The sequence below is a fragment of the Ctenopharyngodon idella genome, chromosome 18 (assembly GCF_019924925.1).
Source record: "Ctenopharyngodon idella isolate HZGC_01 chromosome 18, HZGC01, whole genome shotgun sequence".
Taxonomy (NCBI): domain Eukaryota; kingdom Metazoa; phylum Chordata; class Actinopteri; order Cypriniformes; family Xenocyprididae; genus Ctenopharyngodon; species Ctenopharyngodon idella.
This window is the reverse complement of record NC_067237.1, coordinates 14,836,758-14,860,550: the sequence shown is the minus strand read 5'-3', so window position 1 is coordinate 14,860,550 and position 23,793 is coordinate 14,836,758. Positions and strand designations below refer to the sequence as shown.

The 23,793-nt window shown below is 33.7% G+C and overlaps 1 protein-coding gene across 1 annotated transcript in view; it reads left to right on the top strand.

Moving 5' to 3' along the window:
- The window catches only part of LOC127499677 (AT-rich interactive domain-containing protein 3B-like), a 47,221-nt gene that overhangs the window by 10,964 nt on the left and 12,464 nt on the right, over positions 1-23,793 (top strand). The window contains exons 3-4 of the mRNA XM_051870143.1: positions 16,275-16,349; positions 17,116-17,188. Of these exons, the coding sequence (XP_051726103.1) occupies positions 16,275-16,349; positions 17,116-17,188 (148 nt within the window). The remainder of the gene's footprint in view (positions 1-16,274; positions 16,350-17,115; positions 17,189-23,793) is intronic.

The following is a 23,793-nucleotide window of genomic DNA, read 5'->3' as shown; positions in this document are numbered from 1 at the left end:
AAGAATTTTCATTCAAAAGAACCATCATTTTGACTAAACATGTTTGGGTATATATTTGGATATATATATATATATATATATGCACTAATTTAACAGTAATCAGCTATAAATATTGATGTTTTAATTTTTTTACTTAAACATAAACAGGCAGTTAAAAACATGTTTGAGTGATGAACTAATCAACTGCTGATGTTTACGCAACTTAATTGTCAATTAAAAAAGCACTTATAAGGCATCAAAATTCACAATGTTGTTCATTTTGTAGCACCAACAAAATTATATTGAATATACTGTTAATATTCAATATATAACGCAGCTCTACAAGCCCTTAAAGATCTTTCAGGAGATATTGTGTGTTGTGTTTGGCTCCTCAGCAAAGTTATTTTAGTATTATTTATATAATATTATAGTTTCAGAAAGTCATGGCAACTTATGTTTTACATTACTTTAACTCATCAAAATAATTTAAGCAATTTCAACTTTTTTATGTTATGTGAGATTCATCTAAATTTTTTAAAGTCAGTTTAATATAATTTAAATTGAAATGACTTGTATGAAGTTGATTATACTTAAATTTAAGGGCAGCAACTGAATTTTTAAGTTAAAATCGGTGGAAATTTTTATTTCCATCTCCTTCGTCTTCATTTTAGTTTAATTTTTAATTAACTTTAAATTTATTACATGCTTTTGTCATTGTTAATAGTTTTTGTGTTTCTAAAATATTACTATTTAGGTTTAATTCATTTTTATATCTGTTTTAGTTTTTATTTCCAGTTAGTAATTTTAGTAAAATAAAGTTTTCATTTAATATTTATATTTTATTTTATTTTAAATATTTTTATATTTTTTAATTAATATATTCAATTATCTTTTATTTATCTGTTTCCATCTTTCATATTAGTTTAATTTTTAGTATTTTTGTTACATGCTTTTAGGTTTCATTTATATTATTTCTGTTTTACTTTTAGTTATTTCCAGTTAGTAATTTTAGTGTTTAAACTTATTTCAGTTTATTGGCAAGGCCACATTTCTAATTTCCGTTTAGTTTAATTTTTTCTTCTAATATTTATATTTTGTTATTTCAGCTTTCAGTTAACCAAAATGTTTTTAATAGATTTAGTTTGAGTTAATGAGAGTTGTATTTGAATGCTTTATTCCTCCCAAGAGCCTGTGGCAGGGCTGAACACTGTGTTTATGCTGTTTAATTGTGTGCTACACTGAGGGATTGTGGGTTGTTGATGTGGGTTGATGTTATGTGGGCCCAAGGTTTGCGTCATTAAACGTAATCCTCCGACGGTTGTGTTTGTGCAGGTCTCTTTCAGTGCTGTTGATGTTCAAATGGATCACTAGCACACTGCATACTGCACAGACGCTCTTTATACTGTTAAAATGGTGTGTGGAACAATAGGCGTAATTATGCTACTGTTACTTGACCTCGTCTTAATGCATGTTGAGTAACTTACAAATAAAAACAAGCTAATTTTAATTCACCTTTGTTTAAAAAAAACAAAACTTGCTTCTGTTCATTCAACAATGAAAGATCCAGTACAGGAATACAGTGTGCTCTGTTGTGTACAGCACATTTCTGCAAAATGCATTAATTTCTGCATGAATGTTACCATTAGCAAAGTATGTGTGTGAGTGTTTATGGTGTGTGTGTGTGTGTGTGTGTGTGTTTAGGGTGTGCTTATAGAATCCAGGCTCTCACAGTCCAGTGTTGAAGATTCCGCTGATCCAGAAATAGAGCCGGTGAAGGTGGGGGAGGGTCACGCTGGAAGTGTCGCCCCACCCAAAGGAAACATTCCAAACGGAATTACAGAGTCAAGTCCTCAAACATGACAGATTCCCATCGGAGAATCGCCACTCCTTCTGTTTTATGTCACCGCATGTCAATAAAAGCTAGAGTAAGATGAGCTAAAGATCAGGAGAGAGACGGTTTCTGACACTGTTTCGAAGACCTTTACAGTGAAAAAAAATCCCACAGATGCACATCAAAAGAAGGAACCGGGCAATATCTGATTTAAAGGAAATGACTTCCAGGGGCATTTTTTTTTACCTTTGTATGGGCAGTTTGTATAATTAGCTTGTTTTTGTGTTGTCTATTATATCAAATACTTAAATTTAACCAATTACTTCAATCAATCAGAATACTAGAGAAGCTTGTTTCTGCCACGGAATAAAAAAAACTTTTTATTTCTCAATTCTGAGAAAAAAGAAAAAGTTTGCAATTGCAAAAAAAAAAAAAAAAAAAGTCAGAATTGTGAAATAAAAAGTGGTGGAAACAAACTTCCATAGTTTGATACCAATATAATTAAATCAACAAAATCTTTACACTGCAAAGCTGTATCAGAAGCTGCATCTGACATGGCATTTATGTTTATTTTATTACTCATGGAGCCACATTAAGATCTCCATATCTCTGGGATTGAATCCTTGAGGGCCTTTAAAATTAAGATTCGAAAAGAAAAGTTTGTTAAGAACCAGAATCTAAAAGGATATTAAGTTATCTTTAACACTTCTTGAGTTACAGGCATGCAAACTTGAGGCACAAAACACAAGAAGTGCTTCTTTCCCATTTTTGAACGGTCACTGTTGGCATATAATGAAACAAAGATTGCTAAAGTCAACAGATTTTATTAATAGATCTACCAATCTCTGTGTAGAAATAAAATAATGATGCTGCTATCTTTATAAAGCCATTTTTACACCCCTCTAATTTGGCTCCAAATCTCAGGTGAAAATGGTTGTTTTGACACCCTCTACAAAATAGTGGATTACTCAGTAAATATACATCTGTGACATTTAATATTTTGACTTTCATCACTATTTATGTTTGTCTTTCTACAGAAAAAGATAAAAAAAATCAAACATTTGAGGCCGGGAAGTTTCTGAATTTTGGTTTATTTGACACAGAATGACCCTATAAATGATAATAAAAAACAGGAACAGGAACTGCAAAAATCATTATTGTCAATTATTGCTCTTGATATTGTAATAATTATTATTAATGCCGAATATGATTATTAATAGAATACATAAGCATTTGTTTGGGGAAACAGCGCGTCACAATATTCTGCTACACAGAAAAAACAAGCTAAGAAACGTTTATTGCTTTTTATGCAAAAACTAATTTTCAGCGCTAATTGAAACACCTCTGATTGGCCAATGCGTTCATAAGCTCAACAGAAACATGCGTGATTGGTTATAATGCTCAACACTGCTGCAAAATAGATCTAAATGTACACCTCAATCAACACTTTTCTTTCATTTTCACTGTAATTGCGTCATTTTTTAATTGTGCACAGGCATTTTTCTTGAATTTGAGGGCATTTTTTTGAGTTCGTGGCATTTTTGCCCAATTTTAGACCTGAAGATCACATAAATACGAGAGTGCAAAAAATGCAAAGATTTAGTTTAATGCACAGAAGCAGCTAGCATCACACTAATATAAACAAAATCCCCGTATGTTGATTTGAACATGTTTTACTGTGTTGAGACACAGAATTATTCAGATGCACGTCATATCGTCTCGCTGAGATGTGCAGAAACCTGCCTGTGATGTCGGCTTGACCTCTCGCAGACGTTTGCTTTGCCTTGTGCGTCTTGAATGTGACTGTGTGAATGATCGAATGAGTGACTGCAAAAACCTTTGGCGTGAGGGAAAAGAAAAGATCATAAACTAGATTTTTATCTAATCTAGTTTTTTAAATGAGGTGCAAAACACACCACCTGCACGAGTGCAACGGTGAGGGATGATTGTGATATTGAGTTCTGCTTTCTACTCTGAGCAATAGAAATACAGATGCTTGCCTTTACTAACCATCAGTCCTGCATTTAAGTGCCTCTATTATGCTTTTTCAAATATTACCATACCTTTCATGTAGTGTGTAATATAATAGTTTTAAAGATGATCAAAGTGCACAACCAATAAAGTTTTCGTCTCCTAAAAGAAAGAATCGATTCTGAACTTCTGAAACGAGTCGTCAGTAATTCAGTCTCACTTCCTGTTGCGTAGGTTTGTAACTAATTTGCATAATGCCAGCCTCTGGTCTTCATTGGCTGAACAGCGTCTCTTTGCCCCGCCCTCAATCACTGTAGTTGTATCTGAGACTGGAAGAGTTTGGTTCGTGTTGTTCATGTCGAGAAGACGCTGTTTTCTGCTGCCAAAGCAAATCCACTTTGATGATATTGATATGGTAAAACTGACGCCATCGTTACTGTTCGTATCACTGTGAATCAAGAGCTGAGATTCAGATATGATAATGAGCATTTGGTTTCTGACCAATCACAACAGACTGGGCCATCTGACCAATCACAGCAGAGCAGGCTCTGAGAAAGGCGGGGTTTAGAGAGACTGAATCTTTGATCGAAACGTTTCAGACACTGAGAGAAAAGAGCTGATGCTGCATTGGATATTATGAGAAAATTAAAGTGTTTTTGAACTTTGATGCATGTAAAGGACACTCCAAACCTTTAAATAGCATAATAGGGGCACTTAAAAGATAACTAAAGCATTAACATTTTTATAATACTTTGCTGCCGTTTTGGCCTTCGTATCTAAAGCTCAAAGTCTGATGTAAATTATGTCTGTTTATTATGGTTGACATATTAGTTTCTGAATCAACCCTGAATGAAATCACATGATCCCCAATGTGGGAAGAGATACTGATGATGGTGGTAATATGATCAGTCACAACACACACACACACACACACACACACACACACAGATTCACTGTTAGTCTAATGCAGAACTATTTAGAGCAGCTGGTTTGCTGCTTGTTTACCTGGTTAGATGTTGAACATGCAATTGAATTTCGAATATTTAGATATTGAACATCGCAGTTGAATTTCAAATATTTAGATATTGAACATCGCAATTGAATTTCGAATATTTAGATATTGAACATCGCAGTTGAATTTCGAATATTTAGATATTGAACATCGCAGTTGAATTTCGAATATTTAGATATTGAACATCGCAATTGAATTTCGAATATTTAGATACTGACCATCGCAGTTGAATTACGAATATTTAGATACTGAACATCGCAGTTGAATTTAGAATATTTAGATATTGAACATCGCAATTGAATTTCGAATATTTAGATATTGAACATCGCAATTGAATTTCGAATATTTAGATACTGACCATCGCAGTTGAATTACGAATATTTAGATACTGAACATCGCAGTTGAATTTAGAATATTGAACATCGCAGTTGAATTTAGAATATTTAGATATTGAACATCGCAATTGAATTTCGAATATTTAGATATTGAACATCGCAATTGAATTTAGAATATTTAGATATTGAACATCGCAATTGAATTTCGAATATTTACTGAACATGCAATTGAACATTCAGGAATATGCAATTGAATTTGACTCAAATCCACATTCATATTTGTGACAAATGTGTTTGTTTTAACCAGTTTTCATGATCTGAATTGTATGACTTTTCATAGGTGAATGACTATAACCCTGTTTTTATTTGGATTATATGATCTGGATGCTCCGTTTTCAGCAAAAATGTAAATAAATCAGCAGAAAAACGTATCTATTTTATATAGTTTTGATTTTGAGCTTTTACTTGTGAGTTTTTAATAACGTTTCTATGCCAGAGCATTAAAATAACCTTTTTCCAGTATGATATTTTCAATGATTAGATTCATTAAATTCATATTAATTGAAACAGAATGTATTTGTAAAGCTCTTTTCACAGTACACGTTTCAAAGCTGCTTTACAGAAAATCATGATGTTAATGTTTATAATATCTGATTATCTTCATGCCTATTTATTTGTATTAAAGTTTTAGAAGTTCATCAAACTGTGAGAGAAGTGCATGATGGGACTGGCTGGTGGCGTGTGGCAGCGTTCAGCAGTGGTGTGTGAGTGAACTCGAGCGTCTGAACCTGAGCGGTGTGAGCGAGCCGCAGTGATTGTAGTTTCTCTGCTGTTGGTTTGGCGCGGGTCCAGATCAGTGGCTGGAGGAGTGGCTGGCGCGCGGCCACACACTGCGGCGAGAGTTTTATTTCACTCTCTGCTCTGATGCAAGCGCTGCCCGGTCGCCACTTTAACACGTGCCAAGAGTGGATTCCTGCCAAAACTACCTTCCCAATCCCAGACCGACTCATTCAGAGACACACAGAGGTGTGATGAACGTCATTATCATCTGAGAACTGATTCTCTGAGCCCGTAGATCTGATTGATTGCGTTTGTTTTGAATATTGCGTAACAGTAATGCTCCACTTCATTACTCTGATGATGGCGTGACTCAGACTGCCTCGATTACACGTCTGTGAGCTTCATTTGCTTTTCATTTGGTTGTTCTGGCTGTTTGTCAGAGATTTGAACATTTAATTTTAGTCCTAAATCACTTTATTATGACTTACAAACTCATAGTAACAGAACCCGAGGGCAGCGTGACGCTCTGTCTTAGTGAACTTGTATGTGAGATGCCCTTAAGTAAAGCGTCTGATTTACTCTTTGATTTTCTCATTATTTCATAACTTCATACTCATGATAGAGATATCTTGCATGATTCTTGTTGAAGCAACTGAACTTTTAATTCTTTTGAATCAACAAATATTTAGTTCTTTTGAATCATCAGAAACATTTAGTTCTTCTGAATCAACAAACATTTAGTTCTTTTGAATCAACAAATATTTAGTTCTTTTGAATCGACAGAAACATTTCGTTCTTTTGAATCGACAAACATTTAGTTCTTTTGAATCGACAAATATTTAGTTCTTTTGAATCGACAGAAACATTTAGTTCTTTTGAATCGTCAAACATTTAGTTCTTTTGAATCGACAGAAACATTTAGTTCTTTTGAATCGACAAATATTTAGTTCTTTTGAATCGACAGAAACATTTAGTTCTTTTGAATCGACAAACATTTAGTTCTTTTGAATCGACAGAAACATTTAGTTCTTTTGAATCGACAAATATTTAGTTCTTTTGAATCGACAGAAACATTTAGTTCTTCTGAATCAACAAACATTTAGTTCTTTTGAATCGACAGAAATATTTAGTTCTTTTGAATCGACAGAAACATTTAGTTCTTTTGAATCGACAGAAACATTTAGTTCTTTTGAATCAACAAATATTTAGTTCTTTTGAATCGACAAATATTTAGTTCTTTTGAATCATCAGAAACATTTACTTCTTTTGAATCAACAAATATTTAGTTCTTTTGAATCATCAGAAACATTTAGTTCTTTTGAATCAACAAATATTTAGTTATTTTGAATCGACAGAAACATTTCGTTCTTTTGAATCGACAAACATTTAGTTCTTTTGAATCGACAAATATTTAGTTCTTTTGAATCGACAGAAACATTTCGTTCTTTTGAATCGACAAATATTTAGTTCTTTTGAATCGACAAATATTTAATTCTTTTGAATCATCAGAAACATTTAGTTCTTTTGAATCGACAAATATTTAGTTCTTTTGAATCGACAGAAACATTTCGTTCTTTTGAATCGACAGAAACATTTCGTTCTTTTGAATCGACAAATATTTAGTTCTTTTGAATCAACAAATATTTAATTCTTTTGAATCATCAGAAACATTTAGTTCTTTTCAATCGACAGAAACATTTAGTTCTTTTGAATCGACAAATATTTAGTTCTTTTGAATCGACAGAAACATTTAGTTCTTTTGAATCGACAGAAATATTTAGTTCTTTTGAATCGACAGAAACATTTAGTTCTTTTGAATCGACAGAAACATTTAGTTCTTTTGAATCGACAGAAATATTTAGTTCTTTTGAATCGACAGAAACATTTAGTTCTTTTGAATCGACAGAAACATTTAGTTCTTTTGAATCGACAGAAACATTTAGTTCTTTTGAATCGACAGAAACATTTAGTTCTTTTGAATCGACAAACATTTGAATCGACAAACATTTAGTTCTTTTGAATCATCAGAAACATTTAGTTCTTCTGAATCAACAAACATTTAGTTCATTTGAATCAACAAATATTTAGTTCTTTTGAATCATCAGAAACATTTAGTTCTTCTGAATCAACAAACATTTAGTTCATTTGAATCAACAAATATTTAGTTCTTTTGAATCGACAGAAACATTTAGTTCTTTGGAATCAACAAATATTTAGTTCTTTTGAATCATCAGAAACTTTTAGTTCTTTTAAATCGACAAATATTTAGTTCTTTTGAATCATTAGAAACATTTAGTTACATTTTAGAAATATTAGTTACATTTAAATATTAGTTACATTTAAATATTAGTTACATTTATTCTGAGTTTACAGCAGAAGCACATGTGTTTTGTAATTGAAGCCTGTTGTGTGTTAGTCATGTAAGTGTTTGTTTGGAGCGAGTGATCGGTGTGTTTCAGTAGTTTGTGTTAGTAATGTAAGTGTTTGTTTGGAGCGAGTGATCGGTGTGTTTCAGTAGTTGGGGTTAATCGTGTGTTTCAGCAGATGTTATTTCTGCAGACGCGCAGCCGGATCAGCAGGTTCCTCCAGCTGTCGGTGGTCTCGTCCTCATTGTCTGTCGTCTTTGAACATTCGTGCTTCATGTGTGGGCTGATGTTTGAATGTTGGAGATTTGAACAACTATTTAACAGGCAAATAAGAGCGATGCATATGTGACGCACACCAGTGCAAGAGCTTTAGAGTCCAATCATGCGATCGCTCTTATTCTGCATATGTTTGCTCAGGGTTTTGCCGTGACCGTGCAGCAGATGTCATGTAATCCGTCACTCAATAGACGGAGTGAAATCATGTGAATCACTAGAACCTCGTCTACAGATAATGAGCCGCACATGAAATCTACAGCCAAAAGCTTATATTTAGTTTTATATAAATTAAAAAAATATAAAACAAACAATGCTATCATAGCAATAAATAAAAATTTGTTTGGTTTGTGTGTGTGTGTATATAAACTAAATGTTCGTCGATTCAAAAGAACAAAATTATTGTCGATTCAAAGTAACTAAATGTTTCAGTTGATTCAAAAGTATTAAATGTTTCTGATGATTTCTTTTGTTTTCTTTTTCTTTCTTCTTTTGCTTTCTTTTTTACTTTCTTATTTATTCAGTATCATAGTTTGTAATGTTGTTATTAACTTCTGAACTGCTTTCTTTTCTTTTTTCTTTTTGTTTTGCAGTCTTTGGCGGTGTAAAATGATCCATCACAACAACCTCTATATAATATACTTTAAATGTTTTATCTAGTCAATTTCTTGAATTTCCGTAACAGAAAACTGAAAGGTGGAAGACTGTAGGTCCTGAATTTCTGGCACAATCAGGAAAAACCTCTTCTCGTGTCGTTGGCGTTGTGTTGAATTACCTGCAGCGAAGGAGAGGTGAAATATCTCTGACGCTTCACCGCGTGCCGTTTGTGTCGTGAAATCAACAGTCGCCTCACCAGAAATAACCGAAGGCTCAGCGCCGGCCGCAGACAGCTGGCCACAAATGGATCACGTTTCAAGACTAGTTATGCAAAATCTGGGCTTGTCCTTTTTTACTATATGGAAATTAATACACCCCTCATTTGGCTTATCAATTGTGTTTAACTTATTTGATTTTTGGGTTGGGTTGGTGTAATCTCTTTGTCAAATTAGATTCATTTGGAAAATCAAATTTGTCTGTCTGGTTGTCGCTGGTAAACAAAGATGTGGTGTAAACAGTATTCACAGTTCTGTTATTGATATTCATCTGTGACTCAACTCAGTAATTGCGGTATTAAATGAATGAGCTGATAACTACTGCTGCTAATAAATGGGCTGCGTTCCAACCTGCTTCCGCAGTGCACACTACAACCCACTTCCTCCAAACTTAAAAGCAGATGTCAAGTCATGCACGTGTGTGTCGGGACGGGGATCGTTCATTGTTTTATTGTTGTTTAATGCAGTAATATGTTTGCTTTCACGTTCTTATCATGGGCTGTGTTCTAAAATCTAGTGAGCTACCTACATAGGCAGCATTTTAAGGCATCACATGAAGTTAATTAAGCCTTCTAAGATGCCTTGTTTTGCAGAAACTTTAATCCTGTGATGCATTGCAAAAATAGAGATTACTTCGTATTGAAAGTTTTTGCTTAATTTTCTGTTGTTCATCTGTGATTATTTGTATGCTTATTAGTGCATCTTATTGTTAAAGTGGACCTATAATGCCCCTTTCACAAGATGTAATATAAGTCTCTGGTGTCTCCAGAATGTGTCTGTGAAGTTTCAGCTCAAAATACCCCACAGATCATTTATTATAGCTTGTCAAATTTGAGCAAAAACACTTGTTTTTGTGTGTGTCCCTTTAAATGCAAATGAGCTGCTGCTCCCGGCCCCCTTTCTAGAAGAGGGCGGAGCTTTAACAGCTCGCGCTTTGGTCGCTCAACAACAACAAAGCTGGAGAATCTCACGCAGCCAAAATGACGACGGTGTTCAGCCTTACGTTGTTCAAACCGGAGTCGACACTGATGGAGAGACTCGGGAAGAAGTTACAACTTTTAGACGTTTCTGAATGGTTAGTGGATAAATTTATATAGTTGCTGTGGAGTTGATTCAACTCATTAACTAGCATGTGCCGTCATGTTAATCTTTTGTGCAAATCAAGCATTCGTTTGTGAAGCAGTCCGGCGTAAAATGACGGCATGACAACAACACTCTACTACAACAACTTTTCTTCTTCTCTAAAGGAGCCCAACATGGCCCCGCCCCCTTTGTTGCATGTTCTCGGGGGCGGGGTTTATGTAAATTTTAGGGTTAGTGATGTCACAAACCTGGGAAGAAGCTCGTTATACCAGCCATTTGTTGTAGTCCTTAAACAGCGAATTCTTTAAAAGAAAATATCTCCCTTTGCATTGAACTTTGAGTGTCGTAACTTTGCAGATGTTGTTTATGCTCAAACAGCAACATTACACACTAACTAAAGTTAAAAAAGTGAATATAATCAACCACTCCTTTAAAGCTATTAAAGTTATTCAGTCAAGAACATTGAGTGATTTTCTCTTTCTTTTGTTGTTTGATTAACATTAATGACGGACAGCTGCAAGTTTATTAGGCTACTGTCACTTTAAGACTGAATGCACGGATCCAATACACTGATACACATCTGATATTCTCCCAACTGTTTACATTCACTTAACACATAACCGACTGTGCTTACATGAATACTCACCAAAACAGACATTTTGACAATGTTGTGTGTATTTGTCTGTTCAAGCGCAAAAAGACGTGAAAGAGCTCAGTTCAGTACTTGTGCGCTATCTGAGAGGCGGCTTTCTGTGTGCGCAAAGAAAAACTGACTGCATTGAGCTCTCTTTCGCGTCGTCACATTTTTTCACATTTATCCATATTCTCTTCTCTTTCTCTCAGACATTTACATTTTTGAACGTTTTATAAGACATGCCGCAAGTGTATACCAACTTATGTCCTGCCGGGAAGATCAGCACGTTACCGGTCAGATGTGCGCAGGACATCAATGCTGGATCTCTTCCCAAATCATCCCTCCCTAACATTTTCATCTCGTTTTTATTTGTTGACGAAAAGGTCAATAGATTTTCGTCATAGTTTTTGTCTTTAATCTGGTCTTTATTTAGTTATTGTCTCTTTTTTTTTGTTAGTGAAAAAAATGTAATTGACAAATTATTCATCAACGAAATTAATACTGCATAGAAGAACCATTTTTTTGGCTCCCCAAAGAACCTTTCAGTGATCAGTTCTTAAAAGAAAAATTTCTCAGTGTGAAGAACATATCAATAATCTAAAGAACCTTGAGTGGTTTCATGGAGGTTAAAGGTTCTTCATGGAATCATCAATGCCAATAAAGAACTTTATTTTTTAAGAGTGCAAAACATCAGCAAGTAAATTAAACATAAAATTTTGAAGAAATAGCATTTTCTTGTAAAATGTACTCCAAGAATCTTTGTTTTATGTACAACTTCAGAAAAAACACAGTGTAATTGTTGCATTGAGCAGCATATGATGTGCCCATATAGAGTGTTGGACGCGAGCACTTCACTGATGTTTCGATGCAAATTCAGGAGAACAACGAACAAACACCGAAGCGTCTTCACGCCGGAGGGCAGTTTAGAGAGACGTGTGTAACGCAACCCCGTGTGCTGATATCGATTAAACATTTGAACGAGCATCTTGAGGGAATATGACTGTCATCAATGCTTCTCCTGTGGTTTTATGATTTGAGTTCTTCATGTTTGATTCTCAGGAACCTGTTCCAGTGCTGATGGTGAAAAACTGCCTAAGGCTGCGTCTTTATAACCTGAAAACATTGTTTGAGTGATCGTTGAAATACCTGAAATTGGGATCCATCGCTTTGGCACATTGTCATTTTACTATTGTGAAGTGGTCGCATATGAACAGCATATTTAGGCAGAATCTAAAACCTGAATAACAGGACTGCTTCACAGCCTCGAGGAGGTGCGTCCTCATGCTGTCATACAATAGACACCAGTTTTTAGGACCTTTATTTTTACGAGTGTAGTTGAAGTTGTGTGTGTGTGTGTGTGTGTGTGTGTGTCAGTGGGGGAGGGTTAGAGGAATGTTGTTCAGCTGAAGTGAATCTTCTGAACAAATGCTGCTGTTTGATCTGGTTGTGTTTGTTTTGGCTCCTGCAGTCGTTCTGTTGATGTTCTCGTTCACACGTTCAGTGGGATTAGAGTGATTGAGTGATTCTCGTACAGCCGTTATCGGATAAACCCGCGTGTTTTCTGTGCAGATGATTCTGGGCGGGTCCAATTATTTGATGTGGATTGAAATTGACTCACTTTAATACCCCGACAAGGGGGTTTCCAGAGCCACACATGCTGTTTGGGGTTTTTTCAATGCTCAAATAAACACCCATAAATTAGCTTTTCTTCTCAACCCTCTCAGCATTCCCCTTACTGATCAACTGATTACGTTTATGCATTTTGCAGACACTTGCATTGCATTTAAGGCTTTTTTTTAATCAGTTAATGAATTCCCTGGGAATTAAACCCTTGACATTGGCGTTGCAACCGTCATGCTCTAAAACACAGACAGCAGCAGGAATATTAGGCTGCTGTCACTTTAAGAGCGAATGCACTGATCCAATATACTGATACACACGCGTTTACTTTCTCTAGTGTTTACGTTCACTTCCGTCTCAACACATCCAGAGTTCCCCGGCTCAAATTTTTGATTTTGTTAATATTTTTTTCTGTAGAAAGACAAACATAAATAGTGATGAAAGCCAAAATATTAAATGTCACAGATGTATATTTACTGAGTAATCCACTATTTTGTAGAGGGGGTCAAAATGACAATTTTCACCTGAGATTTGGAGCCAAATTAGAGGGTGTAAAAATGACTTTATAAAGTCATTATTTTATTTTTATGCAGAGATTGGTAGATCTATTAGTAAAATCTGTTGACTGTAGCAATCTTTGTTTTATTATATGCCAATGGTGACAGTTGAAAAATGGGAAAAAGCACTTTTTGCCTCAAGTTTGCATGCCTGTGACTCAAGAAGTATTAAAGATATCTTAATATCCTCCAGATTCTGGTTCTTAACAAACTTTCCTTTCGGTATCTTCATTTTAAAAGCCCTCGATGGTTTAATCCCAGAGGTATGGAGATCTTATACGTTCACACGCTCTAGAAAGAGAGAATGAATGATATAAAAACAGAGGATTATGACTCAACTTGATGGAGCTCCAAACTCAAAGCGTGCGGAGCGAGTTTGTCTGGATTTCAGAGATTGGTCTGATATTTGAGACGTGACGCTCCCTCTGATTCCTCTGCTGGTCCGAAGTAGACGTGTGGTTTTCTTTTGTTTTGTGGTCTCGCTCTGGTTTGTGTGATCTCTCTGTGACCCAGTGAAACGTGTCCGAGAGCATCAGAAATCAGAGTTATTTTTGACTCTTATGTAGCTGTCAGCGATCCTCTCGCGTCCCGCGGTAATATGATTAACCCCCGCTTACTGTAAACCTGCTAACGGATTTAGACGGACGGGAGAAACAATAGAGCTGTCAGGGAGAAAATCAGGATCGGGTTGAGTTTTTAGGAGACTGAAGAGAGAATGGAAACATTTCTTGCATCTGTATTGCTCTTAATTACAACTATTTTATGATTCAGAGCATTTATTGGTTTGTTTTATGAAATCATCTGCCCTTAGACCCTTTTTTAGTTTAATACTTGATGATTTTATATTATGGTGAAGCAGGGATCAGTTTTCAGTACTCTTATCTTTTTTTTAATTAATATTTTTAATTAGTTTTCATTTTAATATTAAAGTTTTTGTAGTATTGCTATGTTTTTTCCATTTTTATTATTCATTTTTAGTTTTTTTATGTCTGTATAGTTTCTATTCATTTTTAATTCAGTTTTAGTTATTTTAGTACAATGAAGTAAAGTAATTTTTTTCAAAGTTTTTAAAATAAGTTTTTTTTTTTTTAATATTTTATTTCAGTTAACGTTTGTTTTATTTAAAGTAACGTTTTTTTTATTTTTTTTTATGCACAGCACTGAAAACCTGATTTAAAAAAAAAAAAAAAAAAATTATTGCAATCGCAATTTCTATCAGAAAATCTATATTTGAACTTTCGAAGCACTTATTTTGTAAGATTGACCCAGAAAAACATTTACCATTTTTTGTACAAGTACGTTTAAATAATCATATTATCTATTTGGGTCAATGACGTGGCGGGTCATTTTTTTTGTCAAAAAACAAAGATATGACATCCAAAGTATGTACGGTAGTACAACTAGATCTCTTTTATTGAATCCAAAAGGTTTTAATTATATTTTGCTACATATAAAGTTATTTTAAAGATTTTGAAGTGTCAAAAGGTCATTCGGTTTAACCGTCCAAAGGTCAATACAATAATTTCATTTTTGATTAAAATATCTTAAAATGTAATAAATGTATATATTTTTTTTATTCTGGCATGATTTTATATCATCATATATCAACATAGTGCAAAATGGTATTAAAATCATGTGTAGAAGTCGTTGCTTTCTTATGAGAAAGAATGTCCAGAAAAATTAATTTAATTGATGTCATTCGGAGTAACCAATATAAAGGGACCATTTTGGATCAAGTCATGCGGTCAGTATCATGTGACAGGATGTGACATCATTCAGACACCTGCAAATGACCACGTGGTCGTGAAAGCAAAGTAACTAACTCTCTTTTAACTATTTGAAAAATTAATGTTTTCACTTGTTCATACGCATGTCCCGAAACATCAGGTCATTCGGTACAACCGCTATAAAACATGGAAAATGTTGTAATATTTTAAAAACTTGTACTAAATATAAAATGTTTGATTGTCCTTTGCTAGCTAGCTAGATATCAGCCTGTTAGCATTGTTTGAAAATATCGTCATTCGGTGTAACCAAAAGTGTCATTCGGTAAAACTGAAATTTTTGTTAAACCAAATGACTTTTTTGGTGACAATTTTGTCCATCTTGTAAAAAATGACAAAAGCAGTGTTAATTATTTATAAAAACCACATAATCTCATTGTTAACACTTAATAAAACTTCGAAATTAATTATATCTCCATTATGTTTTTTTTTTACACTTTTAAAAACCTTATTCGTCAATGACCCAATTACAAAATTGCTTAGTCTTTTTTTAGATTGAATTTCATAAAATGTTTGCATTTATTGTGTGTTGAATCTGTATCAAATAGCCAGTGAAGCTGATATGGCAATAAACAATACTGCAACAATTCACAGCAACTCTAGTTTTACAGCGATTAACTCCCATAATGCCTTTAAAGCTGCTGCGGGACAGAGAGAGTGTTTGGAAACAGTCAGTGTTTGTTCAGGAGCCTCAGAGTCACGTCAAAACAATCTTCTGTAGTTTGATGCATTTGTCTTCACATATTGTCAAGTCACCTTTATTTTTATAGCGCCTAGAAATTGTTTCAAAGCAGCTTCACAATAATAAATAGGAAAGTATGAGAATTACTGATGCAAAAGTTCAAATTCTGCTGCGAGATTATAGTGTTGCTATTCATTTCAGTGTTGATTCAGTTCTGTTCGATCATGTCTGTTCCTCACACATCAATGCTAAAATATAAAGGAAATAAATTATGTTATTTTCTGTGCATTTGGAGCAGATCTCTGAGATGAAGTCCATGAACTTGGCTGCCTGTTGCATGTGTGTGTTGGAGGTCAGAGGACGTGAGGGGAGGATGGGTGTTACGGGAGGAAGACACAGAACTTTATTTATTATTTCCTGTTAATTGACACCTGTGTGTGTGTGTGTGTGTGTGTGTGTGTGTGTGTGTGTGTGTGTGTGTGTGTGTGTGTGCAGAACGGCGGCGTGTCCTGGCCGGATGATGTGGATGGCGCTCGTGGGAGAGGAGAAGCCTCCAGAGATTTCGCCAAGGTGAGTTCATCCACACGTTTGTATAGTTATTATATGATTTACTGAAATCTGTGTTTTAATTGACCAATTTAATAGTAAAACTTTACAATAAGGTCCTTTTAGTTAACATTTGTTAATGCATTAATAAAGCAATAATAAAGAACGAGCAATACATTTGTTTCAGTATTATTTATTAATCTTTGTGAACGATAGTTTAAAAAAAAACTATTTATTGTTGAGGTCCAAAAAATAATATTAAGATACAAATTTTGATATTAATAAAGTATTAGTAAATGTTAAAATTATAGTTAACTAAAACAAAAACCATAAAACATAAAATAAACATTAACTGAAATAAAATTATATATATATATATATATATATATTAACTTTTTTTTATTTCAGCTTGTTGCCAAAGAAAAAATTTCTACTTTTTATTTAGTTCAACTTGATGTGCAATAAAAACAAATAAAAACTAAATAGACATATTAAAAAAAAAAAAAAAAAATGATTACAATTGACAAAAACGCAACAAAATTACTAAAACACGGAAAATATAAAAATAAAAACTCATTCAAACTATTAATAAAAACTATAATAGTATCTCAATGATACTAAAATAATACTTGTTGAAATGAATAAATGCTTTAGAAGTATTTTTATTGTTTGTTCACGTTAACTAATGTAGTTTGAACCTTATTGTGGAGTGTTATCAATTTAATTAATAATTTAATAAATTATTAAGATTATGTGAATGAAGATTAAAATGTGTCTCTGTGTGTGATAGTTATATGAGCTGGATAACGACCCGCACAGGAAGGAGTTCCTCGACGACCTTTTCACCTTCATGCAGAAACGAGGTGAGAGAGTTTGATGATTAATTGCTGATTAATTTCACCGCTTGAGCGTCTCTGTGTGATAGAGGAGTCCGTCAGATCCAGATCCTGTGTGTGTGTGTGTTCTGAAGCATGTGCACACATGTATGTCTCAAGAACGTGTGTGTGTGTGTGTGTGTGTTTTGTTAGTGTAAAGCCCGTGTGATTGATGCTTCATGTCTGGACTGAAACCTGAAGATCTGGATGTGTTTATTTGTGTGAATGTGGAGGGGCCCGTCAGGGGCCGCGGGGCGATGAGGGGATTGACCTGCAGCAAGTTCACACACGTGAAGGGCACGAAGTGTTTAAACACAAAATCACACACACACAGTGCTATAATCAGACACATTACACTGTGCTGTAGAGCCGAGAGGATCATGTGACACTGAAGACTGGAGTAATGATGCTGAAATTCAGCTTTGATCACAGGAATAAATTACACTTTACTATATATTCACATAGAAAACAGATATTTTAAATTGTAAAAATATTTCACATTTTTACTGTATTTTTGATCAAATAAATTCTGCTTTGGAGAGTCAAAAACATTGTGTGTCTGTAAGACGTCTTAATGGGCGATCTGAGGACAGTCTGTCAGTCATCAGCGCTCACTTTCTGTTCTGAGACGTTTGCGTTGGTGTTTAAGTCAGTCATCACTTCTGCTGTAGAGAGTCACACTGCGTCTACAGAGCAGAAGATCCCTGCGACGTCACGTGAGACGTCTCTCTGTGACTCTGGGGAGACGGGAAGGAAGGAAAACCACAGAATCTCACTTCTGTGTTGAGTGCTTTAATACGAGGAACTGTGTGTGTGTGTGTGTGTGTGTGTGTGTGTGTGTGTGTGTGTGTGTGTGTGGGGTTTCAACAGCTGTTTTCAACAGACCGTCAGGGTTGAGGCCCGTATCAAGCAGTATCGAAAGACACATGGTGCTGTAGTTTGATCACACAGTGGTTGATGTTCTGTGTGTTTGTGTTGGAGCTTCAGAGCAGTTGAAGTGTTTCTCATCAGGAGGATCAGATCTGCAGTGGGGGACGAGCTACACAAATCAATACCCTAATAAAATATTACTCCAGTGAAAGTACTCATTTTCAATATTACTTGACTAAAAGTACAAAAGTATTTGATTTTTAATGTACTTGAGTATAAAGTAAAAAGGGCTGATCGATAAATTGGCCTATCACTGTTATTGATTAATTATGTCGTTTAAATTTCAATCACATTTTGTCAAAGAACATAAAAAAAAAACGCTGTTGTAAAGCACACAAAAATAGTCAGTCTTCCATCATAAAAAATGAAGGTTTGAGGGTTTAATCAGATTATATTATGTTATGTTATGTTATGTTATATTATATTAATTTTGTTTGGGTTTAATCAGGCTAATATTATATTATATTATATTATATTATATTATATTATATTATATTATATTATATTATATTATATTATAATGTTATTTTATGTTATATTATATTATGTCATATTAATTTTGTTTGGGTTTAATCAGACTAATATTATATTATATTATATTATATTATATTATATTATATTATATTATATTATATTATATTATATTATATTAATTTTGTTTGGGTTTAATCAGATTTATATTATATTATATTATATTATATTAATTTTGTTTGGGTTTAATTATATTATATTATATTATATTATATTATGTTAATTTTGTTTGGGTTTAATCAGACTGCATTATGTTATATTATATTTATTATATTATATTATGTCATATATTAATTTTGTTTAAGTTTAATCAGACTAATATTATATTATATTATATTAATTTTGTTTGGGTTTATTCAGACTGCATTATATTATATTTTCTTTTTATTATTATATACATATTATTATTATTATTATTATTTATTATTATTATTATTATTATATATACATATTAATTTTGTTACATTTAATTTTTAATTCACAAATAACTGACAGTCATTACCTAAATATGATTTTAATTTACAATAATTAATACTAAATTTTAGCATTAGTAACATGCTTTTTGCACCATTCAAGCTCTCGGATCATTCTGACCGGATCATTGAATCAGTGAGTTGTTGATTCAAGAACAGCTGCAGTCGGTTCAGTCTTGATTCATGAATGAATCGTTCAGTCGATTTGTGAATCAGTTTCACAGGTTCATCGGTCAATAATCAGACATCTCCATCTCATCTCAGTTTGGATTGTGATTTCTTCAGTTCGAAATACGAGGGACGACATGTTTTTTATGAAATGTAGTGGAGTAACGAGTATGATATTATGCTCTGCAATGTAGTAAAAGTTTCCCAAAATGACAAATGAAGTAAAACTACTTGGTTACTGTCCAGCGCTGGTTTCAGAGGAGGTTTGTGTCGTCCGCCCTGATTCTTGTTGTTCTCGAGCGAGTGTGTTGATCACATGAGAGGTGTGAGATGTTAAGCAGGTCACACAGCTGCTTCTGAACACAACAGCAGCTCCAGTTGTGGTTTGATGTCTCGTGTCACAGGTGCAGGAACCAGATCTTCATCAGATCGCTCCAGTTTAATGGAAATTCATCCATTTTCTAAACACGTGTTGTAGGTCTTATTGTCAACAATCTGTGATGAGTATCATTTTTTGAAAGTGTGATGTTCAATCAGAATGTCATAACTGGATCTTCCAGTGTTGAAGCCCCGCCCCTGCAAGCTCACGCTCATCTGCATACACCTTTGAGAGCCACGCCCACATCTCAACATCCAATCAACAACCATTGCACAGAACCTGCATTTATTATTTTCCCAGAAATGCGTCACAATACATGAGAAACGATCTATTTATTTTGGTTTAATCGTGACTTGAAACACACACTTGCTCGAACTTGGCGATAAAGCTAAATAAACTGATACTCTTCCAACTCTCAGGCCTGAATTTAAGATTTGAATTGAAACTGATATAAAAATTTTGTCCACTGGGATTACACAGTTTTAGAATCGAGCAAGATTTCCACACTCAAAAAATCAGTTTATTATTGACTATTTTTTAATTTTATTTAAATAATCATATATTCATAATGCATTTATTCAATTAGCTAAGAATCAACATAAATATTCAGTATTAATTTAGTTAAAATGTATGAAATTGAATTTATTAGTGATAAATGTATAAACCTGGTTATTGTGTATTTAAATCACATTCAGTTTATTTATGCGATTACAGAAATCTGACCTGTTTTATTCATGAGTGACTGACGAATATGCATCTCATTAAGTTTATTAGATTGTACATGTTAAAACTGTGCATTTGAAAATATAAATATAAAACATACAACAGCAGTGTTAATGGGAAGTGGACTAAAAAAGTAAATTAAATATATATATATTTGTATATTTGTTTTATATATATATATATATATATATATATATATATATAATTTAAAATATTCCTGTGATTCAATCTCTGTGCAATATTTGTTTACAAAGATTTAAATTGTACATTTTATTTATTAAATACATTTTTAAAATATATTTAATTTATTTATTAAATATTTATTTATATTTCTTAAAATAATTATTCAATTATTTTAATTTTTAAATATTTATTTATATTTTATAACATGCATTATTTAAAATAAACAATGAATGTTATAAAATATAAATATAAAATAAATAATGCATGTTATATAAAATATACAATGGCAGTGTTAATGAGAAATGGACAAAGTATTAAACCAAAAAAATAATATTTGTGCAATATTTGTTTACAAACATTTTTATTGTACCTTTCATTGTATGATACAGAAATTTCTTTATCGAGAAAATTTACATTTGATGAGAAAATTATGTCTTTAAAAATATTTTTTAAAATAGACATTAAATATAAAAATGTAAAATGTATTGCATATTTTTTTGTGTGAATTTTTTCCAAATTTTGATGTTTTTCAGTATCTCAATATTTTTGCATTTGCTCTGAAGAAGGTGACATTTTGAAAATGAAAGTCACATTAAGTTTCAGAACATCTCCTTTTGTGCAGGTTTGGAAAAACATGATTGTGAATAAATGGCGAGAGAACGGTCAGTTTTAGTTTAATATCAGATTATTTGTGTCGTTCTTGCAGTAAAAGACCCTCGTCAGAAACTGACGCTGCTCAAAAATAAGCTGTTTTGATGAATCGTCCACCGTTGGCTCGTTCCTCCGGCGTTTGGTCCTGCAGTCGGGGCCTCAGAAACCTGATGAAGTGGGTTTGCAGGACTGGATTAGGGGCCCGGCGTCTCATCGCGTGATTAATGAACCTCTGAAACACACAACCGTACGTCTGATAGGAGCGCTCCGAGCGAGTGAGAGAAAAACAACAGATCACTCTGACTGGAACTAGTGATTTATCGGAGACAGAGACAGGGTGGCGGCCCTTCCGCTCCATCCCGAATCAGCAGTTTATTCTCAGTTCCTATATATTTATCTGTGATTATAAGATGAGGTTTTGTGTGTAAATGTGTTTTCGGTCCAAAATAACATTCTGGATGTATTTTAAATGACATGTTAGAAGCTGAAAGGCATTTCTCATTTCTCTCCTGCTGCTGCGTGTGTTGGGTGGTCGGCCGTTATAAATGCTTCTTCATCTCGCATTTCTTCCCGTTCGCTCTCGTCTGCACTTCCTGTTTAATGTCCTGTCGATCTCTTCTCACCTCACGCCGACAGCGGCTCAATCACTGCGGCGGCTTCTGTGAAATATGTAAATTCTTGTCATTTTGCTTCTCAAGTGAATATATCTTGTTTTATGGATAACTATCAAGACAAAAAAGGAAACCTTTAAATATTTGTGCTAATGTTTATATTTCAGATCTGTTTTTATACTGTATTATATGTCTGTGAACGGCTTCATCAATATTTACCACTAGATGACCAGGTGGAAAAATTGAACACATCATTTAAACTAGTTTAATTTCATACCAATTACAAACCGCAATAGAAACTGCAGCACCTGCACACTTCAGTTTGGAAAACTACCTTCACATCGACACTTCTGTTCAAAAGTTTAGTACTTTTATTCAGAAATGATGCTTTAAATTGATCAAAAGTGACATTTATAATGTTAAGAAAGATTCTGTTTCCCAAAAATGCTGTACATTTGAACTTACTATTCATCAAATAATCCTGAAAAATCACGGTTTTCACAAAAATATGACTCTTTTCAACATTGATAATAATCAGAAATGTTTCTTGAGCAGCAAGAATCATGTGACACTGAAGACTGGAGTAATGATGCTGAAAATTCAGCTTTGATCACAGGAATAAATTACACTTTACTATATATTCACATAGAAAACAGCTGATTTAAATTATAATAATATTTTGTGATTTTTACTCTATTTTTAATCAAATAAATTCAGCTTTGATCACAGGAATAAATTACATATTTCAATAAGTTCACATAGAAAACAGCTGATTTAAATTATAATAATATTTTGTGATTTTTACTCTATTTTTAATCAAATAAATTCAACTTTGATCACAGGAATAAATTACATATTTCAATAAGTTCACATAGAAAACAGCTGATTTAAATTGTAATAATATTTCACATTTGTTACTGTATTTTTAATCAAACAGGGTTTCTGCATGTCTGAAAAGGGTCTTAAAAAGTCTTAATTAACCCTTACAAATATCGAAACATCAGATACATTTACTTGAGATGCAAATGTAAAATTAAGTCTTAGAAAAATTTTGCATTTACTGGAGATACAAAAGGACAGAATATGAGGTCTTATTTTCTGTGAAATTGATCAAAACGAAGTGAGTTTATGCTTAAAACAAGAACAAATATCTGTCAATGAGTTTCCCTTTGAATAAGTTTTTCCGAGCCGGCTGGCAGATATTTGTTCTTGTTTTAAGCACAGACTGTGATCAGTTTCACAGAAAATAAGACTTTATATTGTGTAATTTCCAGTGAATGCATCTTGATTTAAGAATCTTTTGACAATTGCACTGGAAAACAAGACAAATATATTAAGGAAGAACATCAGATTAATTAAAAACTAATAGATATCTGTTGTAAGTTGTATGTTCAAGCTCTGAAGTGTTGCTAATACAACTCAGTTTTTCTGTCTAGACATTTACATTTAGAGAAGATATTGACGTATTGTGTTCCTTCTTGGTCTTAAAAAGGTCTTGAAAAAGTCTTAAACTTACATTCATAAAACCTGCCTTACTGAACTGAGCTTTGAACTGAAGGGTCTCGTATGGTCGCAGTAATGATCTGACGGTGTGTCACGCACTGATTCTAATTGGAAGGAGCTGCTATCTTCATTTGACCTCTGACAGGCTCTGTGTGACCTCAGGCTGTGACCCGAGCGCATCTTCTCTCTTGGTCTTACAGCGTGTGAGTTCAGCGTCTCACTGTATTTCTCCACGAGGCTCTGCTCGTGTTTCGATGAGGTGTTGATAAGATCCTGATCTCTTCTTCTCTCCGGAGGATCACACACACTCTGGTTACACTTAAATTGGCGTCTCACTTTTCGCGCCGTCGAGTCTTTTGAGTGTTGTCCTCTCCTCTGCTGTCTTCCTTTTATCTGTCCAGGTGAGCCGGAGGAAGGAGTCGCGTTACAGCGTTCAGTTCA